We start from the raw sequence: 18,240 nt of genomic DNA, 5'->3' as shown, positions 1-18,240 counted from the left end.
AATAGAAACAAACCAACCTATAGATTCTGTTATAGATTTGTGGTGTGCATATCAGAGTTGACAAAAATGTGGAATCAAAATGTGACAGAAACATTGATTAAAAATTGTTACGCAAAAGCAGGTTTTACTAAAATTCCAATTAACAGTGATGAGAGGGATGAATTACTACAAGATACTGAGCAATCTTGGGAAGAACTCCCAATGATAGGTTTGCTCAGTGGAGAAATTGTTCTTGATAAATTTTTAGATGTTGATAATAATATCATAGTAGCTGAATATCTGAGTGGCTCCAACATTTTGGGAGTATTCAAAGAACTAGTGACAATATCAACGATAAGTTGGACAAAAATGATGGCTACGTGAAACGTTCCAAACATGAAACGTTGGCAGCATTTGAAACTTTGCATTGAAGCCTTCAGTGTGAACAAAATGTGCCAGAAAATATTTTGAGTGTTTAAACAAATACAAACATTTTTATGAACAGTAAAATCCAGTGTACTAATATATTGTGTGCATCATGTAAGTAGTCATTTCTTAATATGTATGGATTAATAAATTAATTGTTTTAAAAATGTTAGAAAATTTATTCATTCCAACTTATTTCTGATTTATTTCCCATCTTTAACTATATTTCTGAATGTTGAATTATAGTATTTTTTTATTGTTGAAAAGGTCATATTTCTTTATAACAAAATTTCTGTTTAACATATTTTTTCAAGCAAACAATCGATTTTGTTATATAGAGGTCCGACTGTACCTGTATTGTTGTAATCATGCTATTCAACAAATGGCTACAATCAAATGGGTAATTAGGCTATTGGCTTGGCTTCTGTTAGCCTCTTTCGTGACCGATCTGATTTACTTGGTCGAGGTGCCCCCAAGGATGTTTTACATAAACCATCTACCGCACGCTCGGCACACGCCCAGTTTTTTTAAGTGCACAAATATTCATAAAACAAACCATTAATTATTGGAATTAATAATGAAATCATTGATTATATCATCAATGATCTTACATATCACTGATGATACAAATCATTACTGAAAGTAATACCTTGGCCTGCCAACAGGCATTACTTTCAATATAACACTTGTATTTCATCGTACAGAAGTAGGAAACCTGCTTTTCAAATAAATAAAATATCATATAAAAATGCCATTATAAATGTATGAAAATTATTATAATGGAACTGTTTCATAATTCCAAGCTCATTCTTACCTGGGCAAGCAGAGGTCAACATTGGAAGAGCTCCATCTTGTATTTCCCTTGCAGAGTAACGATGGATAAATTCTTTTTGGGTTTCTAATATAGTGAAATCTCGAGAGAAGGTGGTATCAAAAACATAATCAACTCCTGTGAATAAAAATAAAAACCTGAACAGAATGTAATTAAAGTGAATTCACATGATCAATACAGCAATTAAAGAGCCAAAATTATTGCATCACATACTGCCACAATCCTGGATGTGGCAGTATGTGATGAAACTGAAAATGGATAATTAAAGCATTGTGATTACTCATAATAACAATGAAAATGTTAAGCTAGCATCACTCTAAATTAAAATAGAATTAAACATTAATTAATAAAAAGCAAATGATGCAAACATATTCTTTCTGAGACAAAATTAACCCCTATAAAGAATCCATATTTTTTGAGAATCGCATGAAGAATCAAATGCAGTTGAAATGTGTCTGCAAGTATCTTCGGGCATGAAGGTACTTGAGAGTTACAAATTTCCAAAAAGAAAAAAAAAAAAAAAAAAACCGCTTTAAAGAAAAAGAAGTGAAATGAATTTAGATGGGCATACAACAAAACACCATACAGGTACTGCAGATTCTAATACAAATAAGAAATATCTGCCCAATCACTTCCATTAATAAGCACACTATTTCACATCAGAATAAAGGAATATTATATAAAACAGCATAAGAAAGATTTATGTTGAAATAATTAACTAAAATTAACAATATAAAATGAGAATCAAACATACCTAGATTTTTAAAGAATCCTGTTAGTTTCTTTGCAGCATCTTGAACTGATAAGTTATATTTTTCTGATAATGAAGCCCTTGCTTGAGGGGATAGAGAAACAACAACAACTTTCTGATCTTTCTCTTTTCTGTTCTGTAAGATAATTATATTGTAAATAGCCGAGAAATTTAAAGTTGAACAAAGTACTTAGCCTTGAGTCAACTATTTTAAATGCAGTGGATTAAAAGATGAACACAGAAATGTATTCTATTATCTAGTAAAAAAAAAAAAAGGAAAAAAAGTAAACTACAGCCATTATCAATCCACTGCAGGGTGGAAGCCTCCTCAATGATTCATGTTTAGGGAAATGGACCATAAATGCCACGCTGGCTTAATGCGGGTTGGCAGATCGACTGTATTTAGCAGCCAGGGGCTTGAACCTGCACTCCCACTCCTGACCACTCAGGCTATGGAGGCCCTAAGATCAATTTGTATAACTGCCAAAGCAACAAAGTCACGTGGCATCAGTGTTACATGTGTATAAACTGTTTCTATACTATTTTATCTGTTCAAAGAATTAATTAAATTTGGACAAAATTCTTGGGAAACTCTACACCGCAGCCGGCAACTACCTACTTCAGTTCTGCTTGAAAAGCCTTAATAGGTTCAATGCTTCATTAACAGCATTTGAACTTAAACCTTAACAAATGTGTTTGGTAATATAACCAATATCTATCATATATCAAGCATATATAGTTTTAAAACCAACGTTCAACTATTTATTTCCCAAAAAGAAAAGGGGGGGGGGGGGAAGGAATCTTCACATAACTGAATTTACGCTACTACCTGACATGTTTTGGATGTTTGATACTCTCATTAGCAGTGGAGCGATTAATGCTGTCACTAAGGGTAACTATCCTACCTGGAACAATTATCGGTAATTTTGAAATCACTAATTTCATATGACTCGGGCTCACTCACACACACCCTTCTCAGCATGAGGGTCTTTCTTCAGTGAAGACAGATGCAAAGTACCTGCTCAATTCATCCGTAACATCGGCTGGGTTGTCTAAGACTTTCCAAGTGTACAAGGGTTCGATCACATTTGCTTTTTTCTTCCTTGTATTCATATACATGAAAAATTCCTTGTCCCCATTCTTTGCTCTCTTAGCTGGTGCTTCCTCATATGCAGCCTTGGCCTCTCTAACATTATCTGTGGTACTATTACAAATCAACTTGTAGCTGTTGTGGTAGGTTTCGGTACTTTTCATTCATTCAGTAACTATCACATGCTATCTTTTTTCTGTTCTATTTGACCAGCAAGCTCTACATTCATCCATTTCAGCATCCTACTTCTGCAACATTTTCTAAATGGTATGTTTGTGTTCATGGCTTCTCTGATTTTTGCTTTAAAGATATTCCATAATTCAAGTGTATTCGCCTTCACTCTGCGACCTGCCCAATTAATAGATGCCATATCCATAGCACCTTAAACTGTCAAAGTTCCTCTTCTGAAATTAAAACCAGTGGTGCCTTTTATGTTTAATAAACATCATCTTTAGCTCTTCCAACTAACTGCATGATCACTATGTTAATGGTTCCTGTATTTTAAGCCCTGTGATGTCATCTGATCCGTGAGTAATGATGAGGTCAAGGATATTCTCACTCCTAGTATTATCTCTGACATACTGGTACAAATAATAATCTAGTTCATTTAGAAAAATATTCCCCAAGGTGAGTTTCCCTCCCACTTATTCCAATCAATCTGGGGCAGACTGAAGTAACCCATAATAAGACATTCACACTTGCTTGCCCATTCCACATGCATGCAAAGACTCTCATCATACTCTTCACAATCTTCTAGTCTGTAGATTACTCCCAATCCCATTATACCTTTGCTTCCAACTAACTCACACCACATAGATTCTATGCTGGCAGACGTAACTTCAGACTCAGCAAAAGCTCTTTTCGCACTCAGGCTACTTTTGATAACAATCATGACACCCCCTTCTATCTTCCCGATCTTTCCTAAATACATTATACATACCATAATGGAACTCATCATCCTCAATTTCTGGGTGGAACAAAGATTCTGTTAGTCCTAATTATTTCAGCATTAGTTGTCCTAAATAGGAGTTCAAATTCAGCCATTTTATTGACAACACGCTTGACATCACTGAAGACAATGCAGTTAAGACTAAGTAATCTTCTATATATATAAGTAATCTTCTATAGCTTACTACCCTGACACGTTATACCTTTTCTTGAAGTTAATTAGGCTTGTTTTCCTCTCTTTCTTATTCCACTCATTTGAAATGTTTCTACCCTCCAAATGTCTTGCCAACATTGGCTGTTGTGGCAGCAAACAAGAATTCTTGAGATGAGTGCAAGCATTACTTTGACCCATATCATCAGATAAACATGGATCTATATTACCCTTCTCCCCCTCCCAACTAGCAGTATCCCTGAACCCTTCTGATATACTCAATGATATGGGCAAAAATCCTTGTTCAAATGAATACTATCTCTACAAAATAAATTCCTACCTACAAGTGTGGACCATGCTGATAAAAATTTCTGCCCCCTCCAACGGAGTTTTGCAGATTCCCTCAAGTCTTGATTTAGGTAATCCACAAGACTTTCAGCATATAATCCCACCTATTGTGTCTGGGCAGAATTGCAAATACATATACATTCTGATCTAACTCTCAGCATTTTTTCAGCATGGTCCTATATTAATCCAACAACTGGTCAGGTCATGTTCGTTTAATATCATTAGTCCCCACAATGAATAATAATGTTCTCTTTTATCCCCCTTAAAATCTGACAATCTGTTGGTAACATCATCATGACATGTCAGTGTTTCATGTTTTTAAATTGATTTCTTTGAGGGTTGTGATAACAGTGAACACAAAGTTCTCTGTGCATTGTAGGCTGGCTGCAAGGAGCATCAGTGGTGCCCCCTAAATCATTTTTTATACATTTGTTTGTAGAGATAAGATGGTCATAATCCCAGAGTATAAACCAGCATAAGACCTTGGAATATAATGTCCAAGTCTGGAGACTGCACCTGAAAAAAAAAGACATTGACCTTCTCAAAAGGGTCCAAAGATGGGAAACCCACTTGATAAGTGGGTACCCACATGATTGAATATGCAAGCTACAGAGCATGGTAACTAGGTACCTCAGAAGGGACCTGATTAAGGTTTATCACACTCTGAGAGGGAAAGTAAAATGAATGAAGGCAAAACTTTTACTGTTATAAATGATACCAGAACTAAGGGCAATCAATTCAAATTATGGAGGAAGAGTTTTACGCTGGATAAGCATTAACCATATGGTGCAAGGAAGCCCTACACTTTTGCTGCACCAACCAAAAAATAAACAAATAAATAAAAAGTAAAAATAATAAATAAATAATAAAATACTATTTTACTCCTCTGTCACATACGTGTCTAGCCAGTTGACCTTTGAATTTCCACAAGCTGTCAGTTGCAAACACTTGTCAAGGTAACTTATTCCAGTAATTAATAATTTGCTGGCTAAAAGAAAACCTCCAATATAAGATACAATATCATATTCCATGCCATCTTTTTTGGTGATGTTAAACTGGCTAGTTCATTATTCATCCATTGTGGTATTCTCTTCATGATGAACTTTCTTCTCAGTATAAATATGCATTCAAGGCTTCTGTAACTAGCTTTAAATGATAATTCTAATGTACTTGCACTCTGTGAGCTATCTCCTCAATTAGTAGAGCCCATGTATCATCTTAAGCTGCCATATCTCCTTTCCCGAAATTAAAACACATTCCTTTGCCTTTAAAAACTGCTACCTCTCTTTTCTCATCATTCAACTTAGAACTTTGTGATCACACCCTGCTAATGATTCCTGTGCTATCAGCTCCATGAATTTTAAGAATTCTTCTTTTAACCCCAGCGAGTTGTTAATTACTGTTAATTAACTCCATGGCTAGTTGACACTGACAGCTTGAGGAAAGCAAATTCATCTACATGAAGAAGGAAAAACATAGGTATTTTATTTTTATTTAATTTTTTTTTCATTTTTTTGGCTGGTAAATCAAAACCCTGGGGCTTACTTGCAACATATAATAGCTGATATTAATACTAATTGCATGTATTCTATGGGCTCTCTATCTATGGTTTTAACCCACCTTCCGAATAAAAAGTCCAGGAAAACCCTTCACCTCTAGCAGATACTGGCTAATTTTTAGCTAAAATTTTACACAATTGGCAAATATAGACACATCTGATATACATATTTGGCAAAAAGTTAAAACCATTTAAAATACCCATCACTGGCACACACATGTGAACAGTGTGTCACTTCTAAGGAGTAAATAGTGCTGCATATATTAACTGCAGTTTTATAAGATTCCTGTTATAGGTATCTTCAACCATAAATCTGAGGGCATTCTAAATTTATAATTGTGCACCCTATCTACAAGGTATTCCCTTCCCCCCACCAACAAGTCCAGAAAGGTCTGGTGGTGAGCACTCCCAGATAACCGATCCACCATTCAGAAAATTCAATATTCATATAGGAACAGACCTTTATAGTGGTGGTTCTGCACCCTCCTGCTAAAAGTACACCACTATCTACAAATAAACATGAATATGGAATAATCAGAACATTTCTATTTGTTTGATTATCCCACAAAAAAAAACTAAGTCTGACCAAACAGTAATCCCAGGCAATAGCATCTTTCTGAAAAGAAATGTGTAGTTTTCATTAGCACAGTGCGCACAATTGTGACAATTCACATTAAATTTAGTTTGAAGTAGCTTTAATGTCATCACCTTACTTATTATAGTACTATTCACAGAATTGCATACAATATTTGAGGCATATATGGTTTTCATTTTATATCCTTTAAAATCCTTCTGAGAATCAATTCTCAAGAATATGCATTGGCTTTTCAGGAGACTGTTTATAGGCTTCTCTAACAATCTGAACACTTTCAGGACTTTCTGACATCTTTTTCTTCCCATATCTGCCTTAATTGATGTTACTAACAATTTCACATTCTTCAAATTTATCAGAAGACTATTAATAAATGTGTTATCGCAAACTGAAATGTGCTCTTGCACAATGGACCTCTCTAACACTTCATACTTCTAGAACCACTTAAAAATGTTATGCCTCTGCTCAAATGTTAGTTGCTTACTCTCCATATTAATCAGACACCAGTTTACTAAAACAAATTAGAATGTAAGGTACCTGTCTTACAATAAAATGCAATTTTTATACAAATTATTAATGATATCTAAAAGGTACAGCAACTAAAGCATTTATGCATAATTCTGAATCACTTTAGTATTAGTATTAGCAAAGGCCACATGGTGCAAGGAAGCCTATGGCTTATGCTGCACCAGACAAAAAAAAGAATAAAATAATAAGAAGAAAATTAAAAATAAAATAATAATAATTAATAAAAGAAAAGGAAATAGACAGCCTATGCATTTCCCTCCTCCTGTAGGTAACTATCTAGCTGACCTTTGAATTTCCCCAAACTGTCAGTTCTACCACTCATATAGGTAACTTATTCCAGTAATTTATAAGTCTGGCTAAAATAAATTTTAATATATAAAACTTTTTATTACATAAAAACAGATCTTGTTTATAAATAATGTTCTAACAGATCTTATTTATATATAACATTCTAACTCTTCTTTTCTAAGGTATTCCTAATAAACTTAATTATTTTCATAATTTCCAAAAAATAAAAAAGGAAAAAAAACACTATTGATTACAAGATGTAATATGAAAGACTGCAATATATTTTTACAAACACAAACTTACTTCTTGCAGTATATGGTACAATTCATCTTGACTTTGTTGAGTTATTAAAATGCTCTCTGCTGAAGTTATACAGCCACTACATGCTAAACAATCATTTAAGGTAATCTTTGCTCTCTCCAGCTTCACTTCAGTTCCATCCTGTAATATAAAGAATATGAATGTCCTGCATATATAAAATAATACTACTTTTCAATTTCTGAATAGCATAAAAGCAAATCATTCTAAATTTATGATCCTTGTAGCACAATTCAGTAGATACTGATTGCAGCACCTGAAACAGTATATTTTATTTATAATACTTAAAATGGCATCCTTCACTCATCAAGAATAATGTGTTGTTATCTGATTTTTGCATCTCACCAGGAAAAGTCTAATTGAAATCCATTGGGAAATATCAGAAGTGTGTCCTGTAGGCCTTATGGATGTGAAAAATGTTCATGGCTAGGTAAATAAGTTTCATGAAGGACAGGTGTCCTGCAAGAATGAAGTACATGAACCAAGACTCTGAATCAGTCATTCCGAGGATAACATCCACTGCGGTGAGGAAATGGTTCTGGGTGACAGAAGATCAATAGTAGATGATATTGAAACAGCTACAGCCATTTCTGTTGGATCTGTGCATTTTGGTCCACCATGTTGGTGGACCAAAAATGAGTATTTCACTACCAAGCATTTAATGTATTTTAATCATCATTCAATAAATAAGGATACAACAATTTCAAATTTCAATAAAGATGGCTGTGCATTCTTCAGTATTTTAATACAGTCCATTCCGGTTATTTGGGACACATCGGGACTAGTGCATTTTGGCCTGATTAAGGGGCTGCCCCAATTATCCGAAGTGTCACGTAAATAGTTAAAAATACAATGTACCCCCCCTTTTTACAATTGTTTAACTGTACAATCAAATCACATTACGACGAACTCAACATAGTAAAGTACCGTTCACTATACGATGTGCAGTAAGCGCCGGTCATTGTGATCACATTTGTGAATTGAATTTTAATTCTATTAAACAGCGATTCTAATTAGCGAAAATAGGAGGAATATTATCCACAGGCTATAAAAGCAAAGATATATTAAGCAGAAATTTACCCTTTATTACCTTACCAATTAAAAAATACGTGAAAATCGGAAGAATATACATGATATCGGAATAATTAATACGTACTGTAATATGTACATACGAACTAGTTGACATTTCTGTTTACTGACATTTGTGGGTGGGGGTTAAAATTTAAAACAGTAAAAAGATAAGCAATCAATAACAAAGAACACGACACACACAAATTGCAAGTAACACAATACGTGCAAGTGAGAACCGAGTAACGAATAAAGCTTTAAAAATACGAATGAAGAGAAGATCTGAAATTAATTTTTTTATATGATTGAAGATTTCATGGAAGTGTAAACATATTTCACCATAATAACCCACAGAATTCCAGCTGTCGGTATTATTGCAAATTCAGTAAGATAGAGTTTACTGTCCGTTTATGATATATTTCACTAACAGAAAAGCCCAATAAACAGGTGATTACTAATTGTTTTTATTGTTTTATGGATGTGACCTCCAGAATTTCGACCAAACCACGTGGTACTGTCGGAGACAATCGTAGGGTAATCTCCAGTGCTGCGGTCTCCTGCCCCGATTAAACGGCATGCTGTCCCAATTAAATGAAGTAAACCCTGGCTATTTTCTCGATTGGTTTCTGTTTTTTAAGATTTGCCCCAAATAAATGGCTGCCCCGATTAACCAGTGGCCCAAATAACTGGAATCCACTGTATTTCATTTTATTTTAACTTTTTAAATTAAAAAAAAAATTATACTGGTCATCTCAAATAAGGTACACAAGCAGGTGCCTAATATAGTGTGTGCATTTTCCTAAATTCTGATGCAATAACACAGACTGAAAGTACAGACATTAATTATAACGGCGAAGGTAAAGAAAGCCTGCACGAGAACGACGAGAAACGTCGGATAACTTACGCGGAAAATTAGTTTGCCGATACGGCACTCTAGCGCAGCTCACTCGGTAAACAGATGGTAGGTGTTAACGGTCTGGAGCAAAGTCGAGAACGATATACTGATTGACAGGTAGGCGTGGCAAACGACGTGCTGATTGGTGCGCGAACACAACACACGATAACATCGGTTTAGTATCACTGTAGCAGCACTAATGGTAACTTGTCCTAATCGTACATGCCCTAACATTTACTGTAACGGTGAAAAAAGATCAGGTTACCTCGACTTGAATCCCATGGGAGCTTGAACCCCTCCCGAAGTGGAGGGGGTAACCTAACCTTTTTTCTTTAGAATCAGTCATATTTAGAAATACATTCATAAAAAAATAAATTTTTTTATGACCGTATTTTTATTTTCTTGTTCAATAATATGCCCTAATGGTGAAAATAGGTCAGGTTACCTCCACTTGAATCCCATGGGAGCTTGAACCTCTCCCGAAATGGAGGGGGTAACCTAACCTTTTTTCTTTAGAATCATGAGTGGACTAGCACATAAATTGTTTATTAATAAATCATTTCATTGTTTGCCACGCCTACCTGTCAATCAGTATATCGTTCTCGACTTTGCTCCAGTCCGATAACACCTACCGTCTGTTTACCGAGTGAGCAGCGCTAGAGTGCCGTATCGGCAAACTAATTTACCGCGTAAGTTATCCGACGTTTGTCGTCGTTCTCGTGCAGGCTTTCTTTACCCAAGCCATTATAACCTGATGATTTCTAGTTACTGTGTCTTATTAATCTAATATTAAAAATAGCAAGAGTTTCTTTTTGAGGTGAAGTGAGTTACTTAAAAAGAAGCTCTGCTCTTGCTATTTTAATATTAGACAGACTGAAAGTCAAACCTACAATGAAGAAATAGTAAAATTCACATTTACATAATTTTAACAGGTATTTTAATTTAATTTTTTTAGTGTATAAAATGCACCATCACACCTGCTATAATGTGATGGTGCATTTTAATAAAATGGATTAATAAAAATAATATTCATTATTTACTGTAAAAAGGGAGATTTAGTTAGCTTGAAAAGTTAGCTTAAACAACAAAAATGTTTAAATTTTTTTAAATGAGACACTCATATACCAAATCGTAGGGTTTTAGGGATTTTAATAACAATGTGCTATATATGAAACAACAGAAACCCTCCCATCTCTTCCATCATGCAGTATGACTGATGTCTTTTGAGGTTATGATCAACATCATGGTGAGATCCAATCTTCCTTGCATTTTGAGGGTACAGCTATAAAATGATGTTCGCAGGCCAGTTGCTAGATAGTCCATTGGACTGAAGCTATTGGTAGCTTTCTAGGAGGCTTCTGGATCAGTTGGTGTATAATCTTGCTGCCTCTACGCTGCCAGATAGCGACTGGAAGGAGTCCGAGTAGTGTGTATGTGAGGGCATTGTTGAGGTCACATTATTGTCAAGGAGCTGGACATATTCTTGCCATGTGTATGCCATATCTAAAAATTTCATTACTTCATACAACATGTCTTCCCCACCTTTTCTTACTACTGAATACATCATGAATTGTCAAATTAATAGAACAAACTTATTTGCGAAAAGATCTAAACCTCTAATACACTTCCTTGTTCATTTCCTGACTATACGTAGTCTCAGTAATGTCCACTTACAGTCTGCCAAACCACGTGTACTTTTTTTGACAGAATCCCAGTTATCAGTTGATTCAACCACTGCTCATCTCAGTTATTTGAATTTTTCGTTGTACGATTCCTTTTGCTTCAAAGGCGGTACTTGTGCATATATATCCACTCTGATACTCCCTGTCAGAAACAGTAATTTGAAATTGCCTCTTTTTTGATCTTCTCTGGCTTAAAATTTCTCTACCATATTCTGTCAAATTCATCAGTTGCCTCTATCATTCTTCCAACTCCACTAGTCACTTGGAACTCTTTGACTTCCGATCTTTGAAACGACTTTCTTCAGTCCAACTTTCTTAACAGTGAGGTAATTTTCCTTTGTGATTTTAATGTTCACAACTCCAGCTGTCTTCCAATTTCTAGTCAAAAGGACCTGGCTGGTTGAAATGGTGAGACTTTTGCAATTACTAATGGTCTTGCATGGATTGTTCATTTACCTACCAGATTACCAAACAATTCGAACTACATAGCCAACACTCTACATCTTTCTCTCATGAACAACCATTCTAAGTACATGGTTGAGGTGAGTGGTCATCTAGGCACCTTAGATCACAACTTGGTGATGATCTCTTCTCTAATGGAGCCTTTCTCAACCTCATGATGTTTGGTATTACAAGAATGGGATGATTTGTGAGACTTCTTTTCTTTTCCTTGGTTGGATTACTGATTCAAATCATATGATGTCAATGTTTGCTCAGATTGTGTCAGTGAAATTATTCTTGTAGGGATGAAATCCTTTATTCCACACTCCACCTTAAAATCTCGTCCCTTATCGAAACCTTGATTTTCCAATAAATGTGCTAAAGCTGTTCAAGATAAGAACGTTGCATATCACAATTGACTAGTATCCAAATCTCCAAGTTCATTTTCTACCTACACCAAAGCTTGCAACAATTGTAAAACAGTTATTAATAAGTCCAAACTAGACTTTGAACAGGCTAAAAGTAGAAAATTTGCTTCTTGTCCAAATGGTAGTCAAACATTATTTAGAATTTAGATTCTGGTCTCTTGCCAAAGCTACTGGCCACAACTTTTGCCCATCTCTATTGAAACTAGATAGTTCCATTGCCACTTCAGCCAAAAATAAAGCTGACCTGCTAGCATCCTACTTTTCTTCCAACACATGTATTGATGAGCTTGGTATACCACCTCCTACAATTCCCAGTACACTCCATTAAATGCCTCCTGTGATCTTCTGTGACATCCTTCAAAAGGATGTCAGAATGATTCTTTGTTTGTTTGGGAATTTTTTAGATACATCGACATCTATGGCCATAGTGCGCCAGGATGTCAGAAGGATTTTGAACAACGTTGATACTAAGAAATCTCCAGGTCCCGATGGTATTTCTCCACTTGTTCACAAAACATATGCTCCTGAACTTACTGCTGTTCTGTTTCACCTTATTCCATAGGTGTTTTCTCATCTTCTTGGAAATTTGCTCATATCCAGCCAGTTCCTAAAAAGGCTGACAAATCCCTCCCATCCAATAACTGTTTCATTGAAGTTACTTCTATTCTTTCTAAAGTAATCGAGAAATCAATTAACAACCAACTCTTAAACTATCTAGAAACCTTCCATCTGATCAATGATTGCCAGTATGGATTCCATCAGTCTCAATCCACTGGTGATATTCTGGCTTATGTTATTCAACAGCAGAAAAATTCAATGTAAAAGTTTGGTGAAACTCAAGCAGTTGCTCTTGATATTTCAAAGGCATTTCTTGATATTTTAAAGGCAAGGTCCTGTTTGGCATAAAAGTCTTCTAAATAACCTTCCATCTTATGGGTTGCCAACTGTTCTTTTTTTTAACTGGGTATTCAAGTTTTCTCTCTGATTGCTCACTGTGTGTGATGGCAGATGGTTGTCTGTCTTCTAACTTCACTAATGCTGGTGTTCCCCAAGGTTCAGTTTCCCCCCCCCCACTCTTTTCCTCTTGTATATAATGACCTTTTTCCATTGACCAGAAATCCAATCACAGTTGTGCTGATGATGGCACATTGCCTTCCACCTTCCAATTTGAGAAACCTTGCCTTGCACAAAGACTTCAACTTCTCGAATATCCACTACCAATTCCTAAATGCGGAACTCCTGGTAATTCTCCAGTGGGGCAAAGATAACTTAGTTGATTTCAATCCTTCTAAAACTCAATCCTGTCTTATATCTCACAAAAAGGATTCTTCTGCTCCTATGCTTATCTTCAATGATGCTCTGATTTCTGGATCATATATCCCTATTGGGGATTACCCTGACTTCTAATCTCTCTAGGCATAAGCACATTACAGATATTGCTTCCTTTGCATCTAAAAAACTGGGTTTTGTCTTTCACGCTCAGCATTACTTTTCTTTCAAACAGCTATTCACTGTGTACAAATCTCAAATCCACCCTGCCATGGAATATTGCTCCCACATTTGGGGCGGTGCCTCAAAACATTTCTCAGGCTTCCAGATTCCGTTCAAAAGAGAACAGGTAGGTTAATTAATGACTCATCTCTAACAGAGTTTCTCCATTCTCTGTCTCATAGATGTTCTGTTTCTGCTGCAGCCTTTTCTATAGATACGTTCATGGGTACTGTTCTTCGGAATTGGCTTCTATAATTCCTGCTCGCTCTTCCAAAGCAGTCAGAATACATGCCATAATCAGTCAACATTGTTTTACTGTCCAACTTCATACTCACAGATCCAACTTTCCTTCTTGATCATTTATTCATTTAACTTCCATTTTCTGGTACAACCTTTCTTCATACGTACTTCCTGAAAATTACAATCTACAGAAATTCAAGTCCAATGTCAACAAATATCTTCTTTTGTCTTCTCAACCTCCAACCCAAGCACGGTACTAAGTACTATAGGTTCTAATAGCTCTCATGCCTGAGGTTTTCTTAAAAAAAAAAAGAAAGAAAGAAAAAAAGGATCAGAAATGAACATCTACCTCAAGATGAGCAGTGCTACACTCAGGATGTGCTTTTTGAATAGGTCAAGTCTGTTGAGATTACAATACGATGTGCTCCTGAGTTATGTTGGTATTCTACAGAGCCAATTCCCAAATGTGGTTGTTGGGCAGAGCATAAGCCGAGGAAAGCTTTGACCTTGAAAACATGGATTCTGCAACTTGCAGGTGTGTGTGAAATTTTCGTAAGAGAAGTTATTGAGGTTTTGTAGGGCAGGTACAAATATCTGTTTGTCCACTTGAGCACTAAAGACTAATACTTCTGGAGAGAACTGTGGAGCAGTCCGATTTCTGTGTACTGCAGTGCAATGGCGAAACAGTCTTGAGACTATTTCGGCATTGTGCTTTCTAAACAACAACTAAAGTTTAATGCTTCTAAATGTAAGGTTTATGTATCTTAGGGAATAAAAATCCTGAAGCCTCATATAAGCTATGAGGAGCTTGGCTTTCAGCAAAGCAATTAAATGCAAGGTTGATGGACTTAACTGGGTTGAGGGAAAGACCAAAAAATCTGGCATACATGCAGACATTTTCCAGGCAGTTAATCTAGAGTGTAAACTGAGTAATCATCATCATCATCATCAGCCATTTTCAATCCACTGCAGGATGAAGGCCTCTCCAGCAACTTTCCAGTTCCTTCTGTTTTGAGCACTGGCCATCCATTTACTACCCAAAAACTCATGAATTTCATCTATCCATCTCCGCCTTTGTCTTCCAGGTTTTCTTCTAGCTCCTCTTGGGTACCATTCTGTTATTTTCTTAGTCCATCTGTCATCATGTCTTCGAGCTATGTGTCCTGCCCAAGACCATTTTAGTTCTTTAGTTTTGATAAGAATGTCCTTTACTTGAGTTTGCTGCATAATCCATGTGTTTCTCTTCTTATCTAACAGTCTGATTCCCAATATAATTCTTTCCATTCTTCGCTGTGTAGTTCTCAGCTTCTCTTCCATTCTTTTGGTGAGTGCCCAAGTTTCACTTCCATAAGTCATGGTGGGGAGTATACATTGGTTCATTATTTTATGTTTCAGACAAACTGGGATATTGCTCTTCAGTATGTGACTATATTTCCTGAATGCTATCCATCCAAAATTTATTCTTCTCTTGACTTCCAGCCATTTATCACTAATAACTTGTCCCAGATAAGTATATGACTCCACCTTTTCAATTACTACTCCTTCAATTATTATTTCCCTTTCCGTGGCATACTTGTTCATCATTACTTTTGTTTTAGCCATATTCATCGTTAGTCCAAAATCCTTACTAACTGTGCATAACTGATTAAGATTTTCCTCTAATTCTTTGGGATCGTGGCTTATAACCACAATGTCATCTGCAAATCGTAAATGGTTTAGGTACTCTCCGTTCACATTGACTCCTTTCTGCGACCAGTCTAATCTTCTGAAAGCTTCCTCAAGGGCAGCAGTAAACAGCTTCAGAGATATTGTGTCTCCTTGTCGAACTCCTTTCTCAATTTTAAATTTGCTACTGTCTTTGTCTAGTCTAATAAAGGAGGTAGCACTCTCATATATTTTCTTCAAAATCATAATATATGGGGTATCTATGCCTTGTCTTTCCAGTGCCCGAAACATTGCCTTATGCTGTATGGAGTCAAATGCCTTTTCATAATCCACAAATACCAGGCATAATGGTGTTTTATATTCATTTGCTTTCTCCATTAGCTGTGATATTACGTGAAGGTGATCCATAGTTGAGAATCCTGTCCTAAAGCCCAGGTTGCTCTTTTGGTTGATTCTCATCAAGTATTCTTTCTAATCTGTTAGTAATGACCCTTGTGAACAACTTGTAGATGTGGGATAACAAGCTAATTGGTCTATAATTTCCAATTTCTGATTTATCTCCTTTCTTATGCAGCAAAACTATGATTGCATTATTCCACTGCTTAGGCGTCACACCTTTTCTAATGCACTTTGTGAAGGGCCTTGCCAGTTTTTGTGTTATGTCTCTTCCTCCCAATTTTAACAACTCTACAGTAACTTCATCTTCCCCCAGGGCTTTCCGATTCTTCATTTTCTTCAATGCTTTTTTTTTTTTTTTTTTTTGATTTGGTAGTTGTTGGCGCATCGGCTTCTGTGGCCATATTGCACCTCCCAAGGTTTTTGTATTACTTTGATCCAAGCCCGAGGCGGGAATCGAACCCGCGACCTTTGGGTTGCCGGGCAGGTACTTTACCCACTCGGCTAGCCCGGTCGGCCTCTTCAATGCATGTTCTACCTCATCAGGAAGAATATCAGGTATGTCGTATGTGTTGCTACTTTGCAATCCATCTTCCCCACTGCTGGTATCATTCCCTCGCTCCTTGTATAATTCTCTATAGTAGTCTTCTGCTATTTGAATTATGCCTTCTCTGCTGTTTATAAGTACACCATCGCTATTCTTCAGTTTCAGTATCATTTGTCTTTCTGTATTACTGCTCAAGGCTGTTGATTTAAATCCTTTGTTTTCCCTTAATGCTTGTTCTACTTTTCTTGTGTTAAATCTTCTTATGTCCTCTCTGAGTCTCTTTCTAATGGCTTTGCATAACTCAGTATACTCAATTTTCTCCCTGTCAGTGTTTTTCTTGCTCTTCATTTGTCGTCTTCGGTTCATCATGACAAGTGTTTCTTGACTAATTTTTTCTTCTTTGGATTTCTGTTTCCCTATAGGTTTCTTGGGCTTTATCACTTTCAGAAAGTTGTAATATTCCTCGTCGATATCTTGGTCCTGAGCAGTCTGCAGAAGCTCAAACTTGTTCTTAAGTTCCAGTACATACTGCTTTTTCTCCTCCTCTGTTATCTCAAAGACCTTTGTATTATTTACTCGAGTCAGTTTTTTCCTTTCCTTTCCTACATCTATATCAAGTGTACATCTTACCATTCTGTGATCACTTCCAACATTTACCTTATTCAGGACGGTAACATCATTCACAATATATCTTCTGTTAGTGAGGATGAAGTCGATTTCATTAGTTGTTAATCCATTTGGACTCTTCCATGTCCACTTTCTGTTCACCCTTTTCTTGAAAAAAGTGTTCATTACTGACAGTCCTTGAGATTCTGCAAATTCCGCAAGTCTTTCACCTCTTTTATTTCTTTCACCAATTCCAAAGTTTCCTATAGTTCCTCTTTCTGCGCTGTTTTGCCTTTTTCCAACCTTAGCATTGAAGTCCCCCATAATAAGTGTAGTGGGTTTTCTGCTCATCTAGAAGATTCTCAATTTCGGTGTACATTTCTTCAACCTCTTCATCATCATGGCTTGATGTTGGTGCATAAATCATTATAATCTTTAGCTTGTACCACTTAGAAATCTTGAGTATTAGCCTTGACACCCTTGGTGATGTACTTTTGAATTCCAAAATGTTGTTTTTAAAATCTTTATGCACCAGAAACCCAACTCCACCTTCACTCCTTTCACTGTTTCCATTGGTGTACAGCAGATTTCCACTTGATAAACTTATAAGTGATTCATTTCTTCTTCTTGTTTCAGCCAAACCGATGATATTCCAATTCACATTTTCTAATTCCTTTTCCAGCTCTAATATCCTGTCTTCACCGATGAGTGATTGTACGTTATAACAGGCCAAGTTCAGTTTCCGTGCATGGCAGCCTGGTCGTACCCAGAGATTCTTAGCACCCTCTGCTTCCACTCTGATCCTCTCGCTGCCGTAAGAGGGAAAGTGAAAGCTGCTGGGGACTGAGGGCCATTTGTATTGTTCTCATGCTGGAGGGTTTGGTCTTTTCCTCTTCACGCTGACCAGGCGTCTTGAAGAGAACCACTCTACACGTTCGTTGCCACCTAAGTGACATAACAGGGCTTACCATC

At 36.3% G+C, this 18,240-nt stretch overlaps 1 protein-coding gene across 1 annotated transcript in view; it reads right to left on the bottom strand.

Moving 5' to 3' along the window:
- LOC150082310 (cytosolic Fe-S cluster assembly factor narfl) overlaps positions 1-18,240 on the bottom strand; it is a 60,553-nt gene that overhangs the window by 33,158 nt on the left and 9,155 nt on the right. Inside the window, exons 3-6 of the mRNA XM_090380137.1 lie at positions 7,795-7,932; positions 7,009-7,019; positions 1,992-2,119; positions 1,220-1,354 (exon numbers count right to left, since the gene is read on the bottom strand). Coding sequence (XP_090236263.1) covers positions 1,220-1,354; positions 1,992-2,119; positions 7,009-7,019; positions 7,795-7,932 — 412 coding nt within the window. The remainder of the gene's footprint in view (positions 1-1,219; positions 1,355-1,991; positions 2,120-7,008; positions 7,020-7,794; positions 7,933-18,240) is intronic.

Source organism: Mastigoproctus giganteus, chromosome 8 (assembly GCF_048544385.1).
Source record: "Mastigoproctus giganteus isolate SK-2022 chromosome 8, ASM4854438v1, whole genome shotgun sequence".
Lineage (NCBI taxonomy): Eukaryota > Metazoa > Arthropoda > Arachnida > Uropygi > Thelyphonidae > Mastigoproctus > Mastigoproctus giganteus.
The sequence above is the reverse complement of the archived record's forward strand: the minus strand, read 5'-3'. Positions and strand labels throughout refer to the sequence as shown.